At 35.9% G+C, this 17,414-nt stretch overlaps 1 protein-coding gene across 2 annotated transcripts in view; it reads right to left on the minus strand.

Annotated features, from left to right (window-relative positions):
- TMEM131 (transmembrane protein 131) overlaps nt 1-17,414 on the minus strand; it is a 93,502-nt gene that overhangs the window by 32,169 nt on the left and 43,919 nt on the right. For both annotated transcript variants that reach the window (XM_084223631.1, XM_084223632.1), the window contains exons 5-13: nt 13,784-13,907; nt 12,771-12,887; nt 11,779-11,901; nt 11,037-11,117; nt 8,296-8,446; nt 8,111-8,167; nt 7,364-7,425; nt 2,315-2,423; nt 394-502 (exon numbers count right to left, since the gene is read on the minus strand). In XM_084223631.1, the coding sequence (XP_084079757.1) occupies nt 394-502; nt 2,315-2,423; nt 7,364-7,425; nt 8,111-8,167; nt 8,296-8,446; nt 11,037-11,117; nt 11,779-11,901; nt 12,771-12,887; nt 13,784-13,907 (933 nt within the window). The remainder of the gene's footprint in view (nt 1-393; nt 503-2,314; nt 2,424-7,363; nt 7,426-8,110; nt 8,168-8,295; nt 8,447-11,036; nt 11,118-11,778; nt 11,902-12,770; nt 12,888-13,783; nt 13,908-17,414) is intronic.

The following is a 17,414-nucleotide window of genomic DNA, read 5'->3' on the forward strand; positions in this document are numbered from 1 at the left end:
AGTCTGCCAGTTCTGTTGATAAAATAGCACCTCATTCAAAATGTTTTTAAAGTCAACTTAGTCATACTGTGTAAATAAGTAACAAAACCCAAGGAAATAAAGTGTTCTTCCAAAATTTTGCTTAAAACCAAAAGTACCTTCTCTACCCTCATTTCATATAAGGACAGTGAGTGCAAAAGCAGAAATATTTCCAATACTGCATTTTTAAAATGTCTCATCTGCAGTCTTCAGCTGCTCTGAAAAACAGCTCACTAAGTCAATTTTAACTCAAGCCTTGAAACCAACTTATCAATGGCCAAGACTACCTCATCCATTTGTTCATAAATGGGAATATTCCCCTCTATAATTTAGAGTATTTAATTTTTGAACTATGTTCAGTTAGTGGAAGCTTACCCATCCAACACTTCTGCTTGATACGGTATTTCAAGTTTGGAATAGCTCTTCTCTTTTGCTTTAACAGTTATTTTCCCAGAAGACTGTGATGCTCTTTTTGCTTTCGATGCTGCACACACAAGAATATAAGTTTGTTAAAGCTTACAAAAATTGATCCATTAGGTTATACTAGAATGAGTGGAAGAATAAAACCACAGAGCTAGCCCAGAAATTAATTATCGTGGAAGGAAAAAAGTGGAGCTTAAGGGAATTTCAATAACCAAACTGACGTGGTGTAAAGTCTATGAACCAAGAGATCTCAATTGTGAAATCTTCCCATTTAACACCAGTTAGATGACCTGCCTGATTTACTAAGCTTTTCTACAATAGGGAAGCCTGATAGTTGCTGTCATATAAATAACTTGAACATGTCCAGAGGATAATTTGGATCCTGATGAATTGAAGTCTCCACTAAGAATATGGAATAAATTATCCCTCTCCTAACAGAACAGAAGCCTGAGATCGCTGAGTCCCTCACTTAGAACTAGCAGTTGCGAGGATCTTTGGGCCAGAAATGTTACAACTTCTTAATAATGAAGAAATGAAAGACAAGCTAAATGTTGCAAAAAGGTAAGTAGAATCCATATAAGAACTCAAAACTACACAAGCACCAAGAGTGATGCTCACAGATCTGCTCCAAGATCACAGAACAAGCATTGTTAGCCTGGTATTAGTAGTGCCGAAAAAAAAATCAAGGTATTTAAATACTAATTAAGAGAAGCCATCAAGCTCCTAAAGCCCCTGCAAGTAATTAGGACAGTTGAAATTGCATAGATTTAGGGCTGGTTGCTTCACTGATAAAAATTCATCAAGTCAATTGCTTAAACATATTAAGCAGCTTAACTGGGTATTTTTCCCAGGAACCACCATTCCTTCTAAGATGCACCATATGCTAACCAGTAGGTCCTCATATAACAATTCCCACCAGCTTCAAAATCTGAATGTATTATCACCTCAGGTTGACAGAACTCATCTCTTTTAGAATTTGTAAATTTCACTTGTTTTAGAAACCATGAGCTAATAAATTTCTAAAGTGCTAATCCATAAATGATAATAAAAATCAATTCTTTCCTCTTTTTCCATGCAACTTCTAAATTATGTCTACCACAACTATTGCATGCATAAGATTCCATTTTTAAGCAATCCAGGCAGAAAGACTTACAGCACTAACTAGTATCTTAAAGCAGTAACATCTGAGTAGTCACCACCATTCTAACAACTGATTAAAATCTCTATAGAAACAGAGGTGCCTTTCTACAAAATGTCAGCACAGTATTTAAAGTCACAATGTAGGAGAAAAATCATTGAATACCAGGTTGAAGGAGACCTCAAGGACCCCTCGGTCCAACCTTTCCCGGCAGAAGTACAGTTTAAGCAAGATGTCTCAGCACCCTGGCCAGATTGATCTTAACTGCCCAACACTGCAAAATCCATCCCTTCTTGGGGAGATTATTTCAATGGCTGATTGTTTTCATTGTGAAAAATTTTCTTCTTGTGTCTAACTGAAATTTCCCAGGAGTAACTTGTACTTGTTACCTTGTTTATTAGGATTTCTCAAAAATGAATGTCTGCTTAAAACAAAAATACATTTAAATAACCCATGCCTAAACATAGTAATACAGTTATGTTTATTAGAAAAATTAAAAATATCTTCTCTTCTCATCTGTATTTAGCAGTCTAAGATACTTGTTGATCGTGAACAAAGACAATCCTTTCAGAAATAACTGAAGTTCAGAAGAACTGTAAGCTTTTTCCAGGTAGGAAAATCCTATTTTCTTCTCAAAATTATAAACAGTGTTTTGTTTAGAGAGTGAAAATAATCAGTGAAACTTCAGTAAGTTTTCAGAAACACTTGACAAGTTCTAAGAAGATGAGTACTTACCATCAAAGCTAATGCTTGCAACTTTGGTATATTTACTTTCAGAGGCTTTTAACGTAACGGGCTTGAAATATACTGTTATCGCTTCGTTCTGTGGTGTAGGTCTAACACTCTGCAAACAAAATATGAAACATCTGTAAATGTATCATTGCTAACATTGCTAGCATGCTGTGAAACCTTTCACAGTGATAAAACTACTTTTGGTCAAGCTCTTGCAGGTCTATCTTTCCTATAAGAAAGCAGCATTCCAAGTGGTTTGAGAATTTTTTTCAGGTCCTACAAATTACTCAGTCAACATACAGGAAAGTAGGAAACAGTGAGTTCTCCTTGGGGATGTTGAATTTAGTGACAGTATGGCCAAAAACCTATTAATAAAATAGAAACCAAACCTTATTTAAATAAGATTTAATTTTTATTCTTAATGCTGCAGGGCTACAATACCTAGGCTACCAGAGAGGATACAGACATCTCCCTTGTCTCTAATCCCATTTTCTGCAGAGAAAAAAAATAACTAACTGTATAGAGAAACATTTTGTAGATCTGTGATGACACTCGTTCTACACTAACACTTTACAAGGTCACCCTCTACATCTGAGGATTTACTGTTTTAAACTAAAGGGAAAAGGTAAATGGGCATCCCTGGAAGAGCTACTGTGTCAGTTAATAGCCAGAGCTGATTTGTAGAGGTACTCATTGCTGTGCAGCAGAGTAAGGGATTCTATGTCATCTGAAGACTCTAGAGAGATTGCTAGCAAACTCTCTATCTAGATTCCAGGGAGAAACTGGGCATGAGCATTTAAATGGTCTTATTCTTGCTTTGCTTAAAATTAGGATGGCTGCCATGATTCTTCCTCCCCAGCTGTCTTCTCCTGCTTTAAGAACAGCTCAGCTGCTCACGTTAGCAGCTGTTAAGCCACAGCAAATTACATGATGCTGAATTAAGAAAACTGAAATGAGTGCTGTCTTACCTTCTGCTGGGCAGCAGAGGTTTAGCACCTGTTTAAAAAGCAGCTGAGCCTTTCTTGGTCAGGGACGAAGGCAGACAGCTAGTGGCAAAAACCAATTACAATTCTTCCAAGCCAAACTGTCCTTGATTGTAAATTAAAGCCATAAAAGTGTGCATAAATAACTTAGTTCTGCAAACCACATGATCCTTAGTGGGAACAAGCAGCACTACTCCTGTAGCTAATGAATAATCTCCATTAACTCAAGCAGAAGTTTTGTATTTTGGATTTACAGCACTGACCTTTGTTCATCGCCATATCTGCGTACATGGGGTGCAGATATTTGGTATTTCTCTTCATAAGTCAATAACTATTTCAATTTTCTTCTAATGAGATCCTCACTACAAAACTAAAATCTTGACACATCTTTAAAAAAAAACCTCCTAAAGCAGATGAAATCAAAGCTGTAATAAAATTCACAACTTCTGGATGACAGAGACAAATATTTTTAGAAGCTCTTCTCACGCAAAATGCTTTCTTTAATTACTGGTTTGAAATAATGCTGATTTCATCTAGTAAATCAAACTGGAAATATTCAAAAAGACAGCCTATTACCAGAAAAATGGCAGGTTTCAGAGGTGCATCTCAAACCACAAGTGTAACAAACCTACATGTATTTACTCAAAATGTCTACAGCTGGCGAATTTAGTTGAGGAAGGAATTTACACTGTTTTGTTGAAAATTTTTGAACTACATAATGCACTTTTCCCATTTGTTACTTGATTACATGCTATAAAGGGAAATACAAAATTAAGACAACTAGGAAAAAAACCCAAACATCTTTAAGTATCCTTTCAATGTCACTTTCCTCAAATTTCAACCTTTATTTCAAATAAAGCCTAAATAAAAAGTAAAAAATAAAACCTATTTCATGTAAAGTCTGTCCTGAAATATGCATTAAAAATCATCAACAAAACAAGTTCCATCAAGAACGTAATGCCACCAATTTTCTCAGAAAAATTCCTAACAGTAACTTTTGTAGGGAAGAATAATTTTAAATAGACATACTTCAGTAACACATGGCTCTCCCACAGAATGACCCACTCAAGACTCCTGACCCTGCTCTGTGAAGACACATTCAATATTTAGCATAACTGCAGAAAATTAAGATCTTAAATGTGCTAAAGGACACAAAGAGGGGCTAAAACTTTGTGTTTTTGCAGGAGTTCTTGAGAAAGACTTTGAGGGTTTAAGGACTCTCGGGCTACACGTATTTTAATAAACTAGAGAGTATGGGTTGGAAGACTGGCTGATGTTCATCTCTACTGTTAACCAGTCAGAAGGCTCCTGAACCCAGTTTTGTCTTGCCCTACCAGCCTAGACAAAAAAGCCCTGTGGCTACAGGTAGCAGATTAAGGCTGGTTCCATTAGTGTCAGAAACACCTCTGAATTGTTTTAATCTCTTTTACACACACAACTGTCAGAAATTTCTTGGCCTTGTGTTTAAACAGAGAAAACCCTAACTAATTAAAGTTCACTTTCTCCATAAAGAAACATCCAGTACATTGAACAAACTACTACTAAACTGTAATCCTTGATAATTTTGAGATGCATGCACTCAAATGTGAAGATGCAAACACAACACAGAAGCAAACTAAGAGAAATTAACCCCTATTCTAAAGCTGGGACAGAACTTAATACTTTCTTACACAAACACTTTCATTTTCAAACTGACACAATTCAGCTTCACTAAGGCTGTCCTGAAGTTCCTGGCTCTTCATGCATCAAATATGATCAGGACCTCAAGTTTTGAAGTATCCCTTTGCTTTTAGCAGTCAAACAGGCTTAAAGTACCTTAAGGAAACACCAAGTTTTCATCATAGAGAAGGGATAAAACAGTGTACAACAATCTACATTTACGAGATTTTTGACAGGATGGTTTAATTGTTGCAGCATGACTAGTTTATCCAGTCATGAAATAAGCATTATTATCCTTAATAATGGAACAAACCCTACAAAATCAGGGATATATAAGTAGTTTTAAAATTTAAAAATTACTTGCTCTTATCTTCCTCAATCAGTCTGTTGGACCATAGCATGACTAAGTACTTGAAGGCAGAACAACCACAAGTCTGGCAACGGTATTAGCAGTCTCTCACACACTGATGACCTGAAGATATTTAGCTCCTCCAGCACCCAGCTTAAACATATGCTAAATATAGCCTTGGCCTTTTCTTCTGACATTAAGATGAAATTTGTCACACAGTCTGTCTCACTACTTTTGAACTAGCTCTAAAGGGTCCAGAAGTCTACTTGTCAAGCTTTCCTAGAAGTAAGCTATTCACCAAGTCTCTTCTTGGTGAAATTCTTTACTCTTGCTTTCTACTTTGAAATTCATTGATTGGCACAGCAGCAGAAATTAACGAAGTGCTTCAAAAGCTAGAAAGTTTACAAACTTACCAACAAAGCTGTCCCTTAATGAAAAGAACAACTTACTTGATGTGCCCTATGATACACTGAAAAGCTCATGTCTGGACCTGTGTGGTAGCTTTTTGCTTGCAAAAGTGAGTCCCAAAGGCTTTAAAAAAACCAAATCAACTGCTTTGATACACAGTAAAAAAAATAATTTCTCTGGAAAAGTTTGTCAGGACATGTATAAAGGTTATCAAGTAACAGGCTTCAATTAGATTGGTATTTATGGCTTACAGCCCACAGTCCAAAGACCATAGCTTAAAAAAAAATGGATGGGCTTGGGTCCTTGGGTCTTTTTTTAAATGGAGGAGTATGAATTAGGCACTACAGAACCAGGTATTAGAAGTGATACTGATGGTCCAAAAATATGGTTATTTGCATTTTACACAGCAAGTATATTACACACTTTAAACAAAAAAAAAAAAAAAAGACCAAAACAAAACAAAAATCCAAACAAAAGTCTTTTTAGTTTTTAAAACTCTCTATGGAAGTTGTGCCATAGCTTACAAAGCCATGATTCTTATAGGATCACCTGACCTCATTGCTGCAAAAAGCATCGGGACCTCAATGAAAAAAAAATCTTTTTGCAATATACTGTGTCTCTTGTCTCGAAAATTATCAATGAATAACAGCTTAGCAAGCACTGCAATGGTCTACTGTCACTGTGAAAACTTATCTTCAACACTAAAAATGTTTCCTGTTTCTACTTGAAATTCATCTAGCCTCAGTTTCCAGTATCCTAAGATTTTGCTAGATCTCTACTATTAAAACACTGTTCCTCATAGTTACAGCTTCAAGTTTTATAAACAGAGAGATGCTCTCCAAGATCTCAGCAAGGAACCTTTGCCAATCCTTCAGTCATTCTTTTGGCTCCTCTGGTTCCATTTCAACACTTCAACACTTTTTGAAATGCACTGGGACAAGGTATAGCTAGCTACACAACTAAATCTGGAGAAGAAGGAAGACAGGAAGGGAAGAAGGAAGAAGTGAGAAAAATAGTAGGCAATGAGAAAAATCACACAGGAAGAAGGTATGAATGAACAAAGGCGGACTACCAGACTAGTGCTGAATTTCTGAAGTAAAAATAGAAAGTAGAAAATCCAAATGCTAGAATTCTGAAGCTGGCTGCACTTCACTTTCAGCTCCAGTGGTCTTACTGCAAAGGGCCCTGGAGTCTTTGGGTTCTTTTGTTATTTCAAGCAACAAAGCAAATAAGCTGAAAAAAAAAAAGGGTCATTTTACAGGCAGCTCCTGAAAGCTCCTCTTGGATTATCTTAAAAAAATTATGTTGGAGAACCACTTTATATACTGATGTGTAAATGTGATGAGAACAAAGCATCTTACAGAGACTGTATTAATTTCTCACCACTGAACATGAATTATTGATCTCAAGTACAAAAGTTTCAAAAGGTTCTGATATTGCAGGTACAGCCTAAAAATGTTGTTCAGAGCATTCAAAGGAGACTATGATGCAAATTGATATTAACATGCATAAAAATCATTTACTCAGATATTAAGTTACACATCACCTAGCTTTTAATTCTGACCACTACATGGTAAACCTGTGAATCATCAATTTTTACAAGAAAAAGTAAATCCATGTAGAAAATTTCAAATTGAAAGAAATCAAACTTACTGTAATTGGCACATCTTTTGTTCCTGAATTCAATAAATGCAGATTTAAAATTTTTGGCAGATCTGTTAAAGAACAAAAAACACACCTGGCTATTAGGCTATTTTAACATGTGAATCTTTTATAGTCATTTTCACTAGCTGGTTTCTTATATACCTCCACTGTTCAGTGTTAAAAAGTTATACTAACATGATAGAATAGCCAGCCAAAATAGCTATGATAAATACTACTTTGTCAGCAATAAATCCCTCTTACAGTTTCAAAAAATATCTCTAGTTTTACTACCTTCTGATCACTAGTAGTTTTACTACTTTATTACTGAACAATATTAATGTAAGATGTTAAGCCCAAAAGTGTTAGAGGCAATTAAAAAAAGATCCTGTTATAAAGCATTTGATCAAGTCTGCCCACCTTCACTTTTCCCCTGTCTGAAAATTATTAAGACTTACCCAGAAGTGAAGCAATTTTCACAAGTTCATAAACTAACAACTGAAATACTTTTCAGACTAATCCATGTGCAACTGCGTAACATTAACCTTACTACTGGACTTACAACCTGGTGTGCAAACTATTGCTTGCTTGCACACACCCCAAGTAGTCTTGCATCTGTGCACTATTGTGACCCACTGTTGGAATCTGTCTTTTTAAAAACATCATTCCACAAGCAACCCTAAACAGTACAAAGGTATTGAGCTTTCCCCTCCCCACCCTATTCCTGATCAATACTTAAAGAACTGAAGACTGGTTTACCTTGTGTTCGTAGTGTACCAAAATCTAGCATTTCTGTTGATGAATAGATTCCTGGTGCTTAAAAAAAAAATAATATAATTTTCTTATTATACTAAGAGTTAATTAATTTGAATAATTAAAAAAATCCAACCAAAACACAAAACAAACCCAAAAATCAACCAAACCCCAACCACTCTTTCACAAACCTGTTGTAACTTCTACTTCAACAGGCAAAATAATAACTTCTGTGTTGTCTGAGGCATTTGTTTTTATTCTAATGAAGGCTGTATGATTATCTGCTTCTCTTGAAGAAAAGCTGGCTCTCATCACTCCTTTTGTTTCATAGGGAGGTATCTCCTGATAAATAATCAAAACACATCTATGAGAGCACAGTAATTACAAAAAAACCTGTCACACCAAATAATTGCAATAGAAGATGTGAGTAGAATTGTGTTAAGAGAAAAAGCTACAATAGCAGGAAGAGATAAGCTTCATATAACTAAAATTACCATTAAATTTATAAAGGATAGTTGTAATCATCTAATATGACACTGATTAAAACTAGGTATATGCAAGAGAAATGTCACATCCCATTTGATTAGGATAACAATTCTAGGATTCTAAGTTTTATGTATTCAATCTGTGATAAAAAGACAGTAGACTACATTAGCAGAATCTGACAATAAACAAAAGATATTCAGAAAAAATGTTGACAGTAATATCAAATATTGACTTTGCATACTCTAAGTGTTTTTTCTCCAAAGCAGACACAGGGCATACAGTTTCAGTGCTAAACATAAACTAAACCAGTGCACAACTCCATGCAGCCAGAAGCTTGTGGAGCAACACATTTATTAGTCACCATGTAATTTACAGGAGAAAGTAAAAACTAATTTCAGTTGCTATACCATGCCTATTCTGTCAGGTCTAATCTGCATTCAGGGTTTGAAAGACATCTCTTTCTGTATTTTCTGAACACAGCTGCAGCACAAGACTAACTTCAGCACTTCAGCTGAAATACTAACATCAGATTGTCTTCCTCATCTCATTACAGAAGGTCTGAGGATTGGATTTTTGGTTGGTTGCTTGGTTTTTGTTTTTAAATAGAAGATGAAAACCTTGACTGGAAATTTTCTAAGGCACAATGACTGCAGATGTATATTTTGAAAGCTGTTGAATATCAAAGTAAGAAGATTTCAAGTTCTGTTTTCACAGACCCAACATAATGCAGCCATTCATTAATGTATCAAAGGATATAATCTGACTCTTCCATATGTGTAACTAGGGATCCAAAGTTGGTCAGAACAAAAAATACTCCTGCATATGCAGACTGTTCCATCCCATCATTCAAGCATTTGGCACCAGAACGATTTTATACAATTATGTATATCCATATGTCAAAGTATCACCATATCTCAAGTAATTTCTGCTGCTTTGAAGTTTTTTCTAACTGCAGTACAGCTCTTCACACAATCAATACAATGAAGTATCTGTGTGTTTCCTTCAACTGGTTTGATTTCTTAAAGTTGCCATATTGTTTTGAAATACCAATGAAAATGCATACCAGTGGGTATGAAAATGGATGGATAGAGGAAACAAGAGGATTAGTCCTTGCCAGACACTGGAAGCCTTCACATGTGAGTCATCATTGCTTTAACTGGCAAACTGGCCAAGAGGAGCCAAAAAGCTTTATGCTCTGAAAAACATCCCCCTTGAGTTCTCCTGACAACCAGTAAGGGGCTATCTTTAGAAGCAATGCAATTTAACCAAAGCAGTGTCAAAACATTAGGACATTAATGTTTTAAAATCCATTTTCATGTGAACATCTAACCCTGAGTATCTGTTTCCATTGCCTTTTTTAAAATGTTGTGATCTGTGTTAATACTTATTTCCTTGTAACTTTGTACCTAAACTAAAATATTGCCATTCTAATGGACTTTCTCCAGAAAATATAAGAATTAAAAATTGTGATTGTCCTTTGTAACTCACTTGGAAATACCCTCTTAAAACAAATATAACTGTCACATTACTGTAATGATACACTTGAGCAAGAGACAAACTTAGGAGCCCAATGGCTCTGAAGTCTCTCCTAGACCAAAAACCAGTCATCAAAAAAATCAAGTAAATCTAACTTAAAAGGAAAATAGGTTTTTTATCTGGATGGACATTACCAATGGTGTGACATACAGCATGCAGCCAAGAACTGTACCTTCAGGTTGCTTCTAAGTTTTATTTCACTTAAAGATATCAGTATGTCTTAGTTCAAACCAGATTTAATGAACCAGACCACAAGTCCATCCAATCCACTACCTTGTCTCTAGCAGCAGACATTGATGAGTAGGAGTAGCTGGAGGGCATGCACATAGGAGTATTTCCCAGAACAGTTTCCAGCCACTCTCAACTCATGATCTAGGGATTTACTTCAGTTACACACATTGCTGTTTTATTTAGTAGTCCAGAATAGATTTTTCTTCCCTAAGTTTGCTTAGCTTTATTTTCAACCCATCTCTGCAGGAAGGACTTCCTAAGTTAAAAAACCCCAGCACCACCAAAAAAGCCAAGACAAATAAAAAAAACCAACCTAACCAACAAACCAAACAAAAACATGTATATTTTCTTCTGTGGGTTAGATCCAGCTCACAGGCCTCCAAGATTGAAAGCTCAGGTAGGTGTAATTCATTCTAATGGGAATAATTTTATTCTTTGCATTTCAAAACAGCACAGCTCAATGCATATGGCTTATCTTAATTAAACCTTTCATTCAACTCCTACTACCACAATATTAACAGACCCTGTTACTGTTTCCATTTTTATGGGGTATTTTAAATGACTACATGACAAGATACAACATTAGTAAAAAAACAAAACAAAACCCAAAGCCTAAGCTCATATCAAAATAAAACCTCCCAAACAAATACAATGAGTGCTGCAAGACATGACTACTCACCCACAGCTTTCTTGTACCTCCCTGCTGACCTGTTGGAAGCTCTAAATGGAGATCACCTCCACTGGAATACATTTCTACCACCTGTGGAGGGTAACAGGAAGATGTTAGCACTCAACCTTAAAGGGATCCTGTTTACTTATCAGGTATTATCATGGGCAATGGCATAGGTTAGTAACTATTTGACCACTGGAATACCTTACAAATTCACTTTAATGCTGATGTAGCCATTTGCTAGTGCTACACTTTATGTGCTTTCCAGAGCATTTTACTGTTTGTGAATCACTTAACAGAATCAGAATTTGGTTAGGTATGAATCCTGCCCAAACATAAGAATGGTTTCCAAGACTACATACTGGGGTATACTGAAACATCACCTTATTCTGTGCAAACCAGACAGAATGAAGGTAAGAGGCATCACTGGATTAAAAGATCTGTTTGTTTGCTTCAGTATTCCTCCTAATTACCAGGGAAGTTTAAATCTTTATTTTTCAGTAATAACGAGCATTTTAAATACTGAAATTTCACTGGAAAAATATCAATTTAGGAAATTAAGAGATCTGTGATTATAATCTAAAATGTCTAGAACTGATTTGCATTTGAGCAGAAAAAAAATCTTGCAATATGAAATACATGACCTCAAATACCTCTAAAGTTCAAACAGAATTATAAGTAGTACCAAAATAAACAAAATTTCAGTTTAATACCATAAACGAGCATTGAAGGATTTTTCTCTTATGCTCACCTGCAAAGGTTCACTGTGAGGGTTATGGATATTTATTATAGGAGAGAAACTGCTATTTACAGGAACTCGTGCCCCAATAAATGGGCGCAATCGATAGGGGTTCGGAACTCCAATGCCAAACACCTGGTTCAGAAAAAGAAACACAAACTTAAGTAGCTGCATGTAATTGTTGCAGAGCCTAACATGCCCACTCATTGCAGCAATCCATCATAAACTCTTTTTGATTAGTTTAATAGTATACTTATAACTAAACCTTTAAAACCAGTATCATACTAAAGCTCTGAAATAAAGAAACTGGTTTTGTTTGCAGCTAAAGGCTATTCCCCATTTCTACTATTTACTTACACGTACACTGAAAAACAGACAATCAAAAAACTCTTTTTTTCTGACACTCTAGAATAGAGTGTCATAGATAGATACCAGCTAAAGGCTAATGAAATATGAAATGTCCCTTTAATCATATCATTATGAAACTGGGAAGCATTTTTCTTGCTTTTTTCTTGGCAAAACATTGTCATGGTAAGAGTTATATTCTTTCAACAAGAGGATTTCTCTCATTTTTCACTTGTTGGTCTCTCTCATCTGTCTGAATTATCTTTCTGAATCTCCAGTGAGTAATTTTTTGCCAGCTTAATGAATAACATTGTCTTGCCACTGGATCAGATAAGTAAAGGCTAAAGTATGAGCTAGATCCTTACAATAAGCCACTAAAATAACACATGCAAAAAAGGTATTGGGAGGATTTTAAATCCTATGTAATTTCATTGATCTGGCTTACAGTACTGCCCTACTGATCCTTACAATGGTGTATTTGTGTTACAACAAACAACAGGGTTGGAAACTTCTTCAACTGGGTTGATGCAAAGAAAACCTCAAAAACCAACAACCCATCACTATTGTGCAAGTATCCTTGGATGGTTATGCATCCCATAACAGATACTGCATTGCCTGATTCACACTTCACTTTTCTGAAAAGTCTGTAATTCTCTTACCTGATAAGTAAATACCCCATGATTAGAAGTGTTAATAAATAAAGTGTTCTCTACATTTCCCACTACTCTTGCGAGGAAAACTACATCGAAGGACGTATTTCCTCCTGGAAGAATTTTCTGGAAAAAATAAAAGCAAGCAAGCAGAGGGATAAGCAAAACTGTTTACTGAATAAATTGCATCATGCAGATGAACAATAGTTTTTGTGATGCAGAAATCCTCATGTGTCCTTTGTGGAATACTGATGTTAGAAAGTCAACTGCAGATTTGGAAAGAAAAAAGTAGAACTTTCAAGCAAATGAACTGTGTAACAAACTAATAAAAATAGCATTAATTTCAGACTATTATCTAGTGCAGGATCATATTTAATTGAATTTTTGCACTGAATTCTGAATTTAGAGTTCAGCTTAGCACAAAAATATTTCAGACTGACAGTTGAAAGGTCACTGGAGAAATAGAACTGCTACAAGACTTCCATAAATGCAACAGGTTGCTTATCACAGATACGTTTTCTGAATTTTTTCACATTTACATGGTTCTTGCTAAGTCACAGGCCCTGCAAACAAAATTGAAACTAGAGGACTCTATCTGACAGCAATGTGGTAAGCAGTTAACCCTGCTGACAACATGCTTTTGAACGTGCAAGTTCCTGTATCACAATTACTTACAGCTCTAAGCACACTGGAGTGACTACTGACACTAACACCACTTCACATGACTCAGAATATTCAGAAAATTTATAGGAACAGTCTGTTTCTGTAAGTGCTCTGGGGAAATGTTCTCACTTCAGCAACAAAGGAGGTCTGCTGTTAAACCATCAATTATAATATATATTTCAAACATAGGACTCCTTGTGTTTCTGTGCTCAGTTCAAATTTGCTCTGAGATAAAGAACTGTAGTATCTTAATACTTCTGGGTGTGTAATTATTGCAGTAAGTCACTCTTTTAGAGAAGTTGCCATTCAGATTTGAGAGAATGAAGAAAAGCTAATTTTGAGACAGTAAAAAAACTTACCCTATTTTGGAAAAATGATGCATGAAAATGTGATGTTGTAGCAGATATTGATACTAATGTAATTGTTTCTTCTGAGCTAGGGTTATGTAGGTAAACTTTTTCCATTTTTGGCATTCCAACTGGCCTGTCAAAATAGAGAGAGAAAATATTTACAAAGTGTCAGAAATCTATACAATAAAGCATTGAACTTTTTTCCCCTTACACCAGATAGGAGAATAAAAGTGAAGAGCACTGACAACAGAGCTTTGCATTTAATGCTTTTTTGCAAGTAACATATGTATGTTGGACCTATAAGAATTACTTAGTTAACATATTTTCCATTATTTTATTGCTTACTTTTCCTGAAGGTTAACCTAATGTTGCATCATGCTCATGAAATTCTATTGTCAGATTTTTACTTCAGAATGAAAAGAAGCAAAGTTTTCTATTCCTATGCTAGAACCTCTAAATAACTATCTTAAAACAGGCTGCACACAGGAAAAAAAACCAGAACATACATTAGCCAAAAGTCTAAATGCAATTTTTTTTTTCCATGATAGATTATAAGTAGTCTTACCCAGAACTCAGAATTTTTCTGGTATTATATTTTATAATACACTCTACAAAATTAAGTATGCAGACATGTACAGCAACTACTATTTTATTTCTATATTGTATTTGAATTAATACCTTAAGTTAAAAAAAAAAAGGCTTAAGATAAATTCTAGAATTTAGGAACCCTAAAAGATGGAAGTCACACAGTCAAACAACTGCTCAAGTTTTCAGTAACAAGACATGCTAACAAATTTATTTGCCACAAGCTTTTGGCTAGTTTTTTTTTCTTACAACAGCTGAGGTGACAATAGATGCTCCTGTTTCAGCAATTATTTTTCAGACTTTACTGTCTCGTCAGAATTTTTTTCATGCCTTTTAACCCATACATGTTAAATATTAGCACCAAAGCACTAATAAAGCTTGCAGTTCACAGATTAAAAACTGCTGCATTTTGAATTCTGGAATTCAAAACAGCTAACTCTTAACTTTCAGGCTACATGGAGTCCATGTAGCACTATCTCCCATGTCACTTGCTCCAAACACTGCAAGGACACCAAAAATACTGGTAAGAATTACTACCTGTAGTACCTGCAGTGATGATGACCAGAAACAGGCAGCTGTTCTGCCATCCTCAATTAACCTTAACAGACCAAAATAATATGTGCTATTTCAGTGACAGTTTTTCAGCTTAAAGGGGGGTGTGGAATGTATCTCAACAGATGAAGCCATGTAACTTTGTTGTTAATTAAAGGCTCCATTGAATGGAGAATTTGGTGACAATAAACACACTGCGCCACAATTTACAAAGTGAGCGTGGTTACAGAACCTCCTACGCATGAAGCAGATGCTAAAGACCATGTTATTAATTCAAAGACACTATTAACCATCAATAAATGAGATCATCACTAACAAAAATATATCTGCAGTCTGCCACTGTAAAACTCAGCTTACTGAGTTCACCTAATTTCATGTCTCTGTCAGCAAACACTTGTTCTTGATCCTTCTTTCACTGTCAAAAAATCTCATTTTGACTTCTCTAACTTCACCAGTGACAAAGACCACAATTTCTCTCACCTTTCAAAACCTGTACAAAACCAAACATCCAGGTTAAGCCCTAACAGAAAATATTTTCATCTCTTGCTAGCATACATGGGGACGTCAGAAAAGGAAATAGTTTATCAGCTCTGACATTTGGCATTAACTACTGTAACTGCTACACTGTTGATCAATGGAATTAAACAGTAAACCTATGCACCTGTTCTTTGCTAGGAAAAAGCTTACCAGATCAGAGGAATGCAAGTGAGAGCCCCCCCTCCAAATTCTTCACCTATACCCCCACTTCCACCAAAAATCCCACCATAAAAACAAACATGCAAATCCACGACCAAGAAAAGTGTCTGCTGATAGGGAGTTACTGAGCACCCCCTGAATTATGAAGGCACTGCTTCAAACACTGACATCACTACAGATGGCCTTGAGTAGTTTATCTGTTTGGTAACTATGAGAAGTAGAAGCTTCAATACTAGCCAACATTTTTGCAGTAAATTGTTTGTTTAGACAAAGTGGTCAAGCCTTAAAGCAGTACCCAGATTCTACCAACACCAAAATTTTTTTAAAATAGGGAAGAAATAAAACAGTCCAATCTCCTCCAACACTGAAGAAAGCTCCTGTAGCCTGAGGATCAGCTGTCTGTTCTGTAGCTCTCATTAAAATTTTTCACTCTCCTTAGTGGAAGACATGCTCGCAGTGCCTTAGTGCAACTCCTTTGCCTGCCACAGTGCAGTTTTTGGGTACTTCTCCCCACAGCACAATCAGCAGCTCATCAAGAAGGGGAAATCATCCTCCTACTCTGTAACAAAGCACTCCAATCCCTCTTCATATGAGGACTTGACAACAAAAACTAGACTCAAACGGAACAGTTCCTTTCAACCACAACAGCAAGAAGAGAGAGATGAGTAGATTTTAATCACTGCCTTACACATGAGCAAATGACATGACTAGTGTATCATCTGTGGTCTCTAAAGAGAAACAGCCATGTATTGAAAACTGAAGATCAGAATTGACTTCAGTGACCCTTATGATCCATCATGTGTGAAACATCACAAAGCCAAGAAAATTATCTTGAATGAATTGGCAATAGCAAAGCACCAGTCTGCTCATGTCAGAAAGGTAGTTTGCAAATAAAACTCACTAGCCAGGAAATAGTTAAAATATCAACAATATTTAAGACCTTCATGTTTTTCCAGTTCTTAAAAGAAGGGACTATAGATTTTTTTGAGAGGCTCAAGCCTATAAAGACAAACTGGTTGGGAAACAGCCATCACCACCACCATAGCTCACTAATTTCATATTCCAGACTCAACTACCACAATATAATTATAGGTAATAAAGGCAGAAGACACTAAAAAGGAGTTCTGATGCTAGGACTTTGTTTTACTCTTTTGCTGATCATTTTGAAACAGTGAGGCTGGTATTACATTTGGCTGATATACAGATTTCATTATATTCTTTAAGTGTGATGTTACCCAAATATAAAGAAATGGGACCTCATAAACCTCACCTGTTTTTTCTGTCATTAGACATGGTAAAATCCAGGCAGGGCAATGTGCACCAGACACCTCTAATGAACCTGCATCCCAAGCAATAATCTCATAAGGGATGCTCTCCAAGCTGCAGATTATCAAACCCCAATGATCAGCACAAGTATGGTTGTAGCTGATGTCAAATTTTGGAGCAGAATTTCCCAGAGCAGTCACAGCTAGCACTTTTCATTGTGAGAAGCTGGTATAGGCGCAGACCTTCAGGCAAACATGAACTATCAAAGCACGTAAGATTCTGCTCCTGATTCTTTGTCCCTGCATAAAAAAAGTTAACCTACACTGATAAAAAACCTGATACCATAACTTAGATGAGAAGATGCTAATTAACAAGGGGTGAGGTGCCTGGTCAAATGGGTAAAGAAGCCTGTGTTAATGTTTTTACTGCTGCAACTCAACTCTTTTCAAAGTCTGAGTTAGTACCTGCAGTGTATTGTAAGCATGTCCTTGTAATGGAATTCACTGCTGTTCCAGTGATCAAAGGGTAGGTCATTTTAACA

The sequence above is a fragment of the Fringilla coelebs genome (assembly GCF_963513975.1).
Source record: "Fringilla coelebs genome assembly, chromosome: 2".
Lineage (NCBI taxonomy): Eukaryota > Metazoa > Chordata > Aves > Passeriformes > Fringillidae > Fringilla > Fringilla coelebs.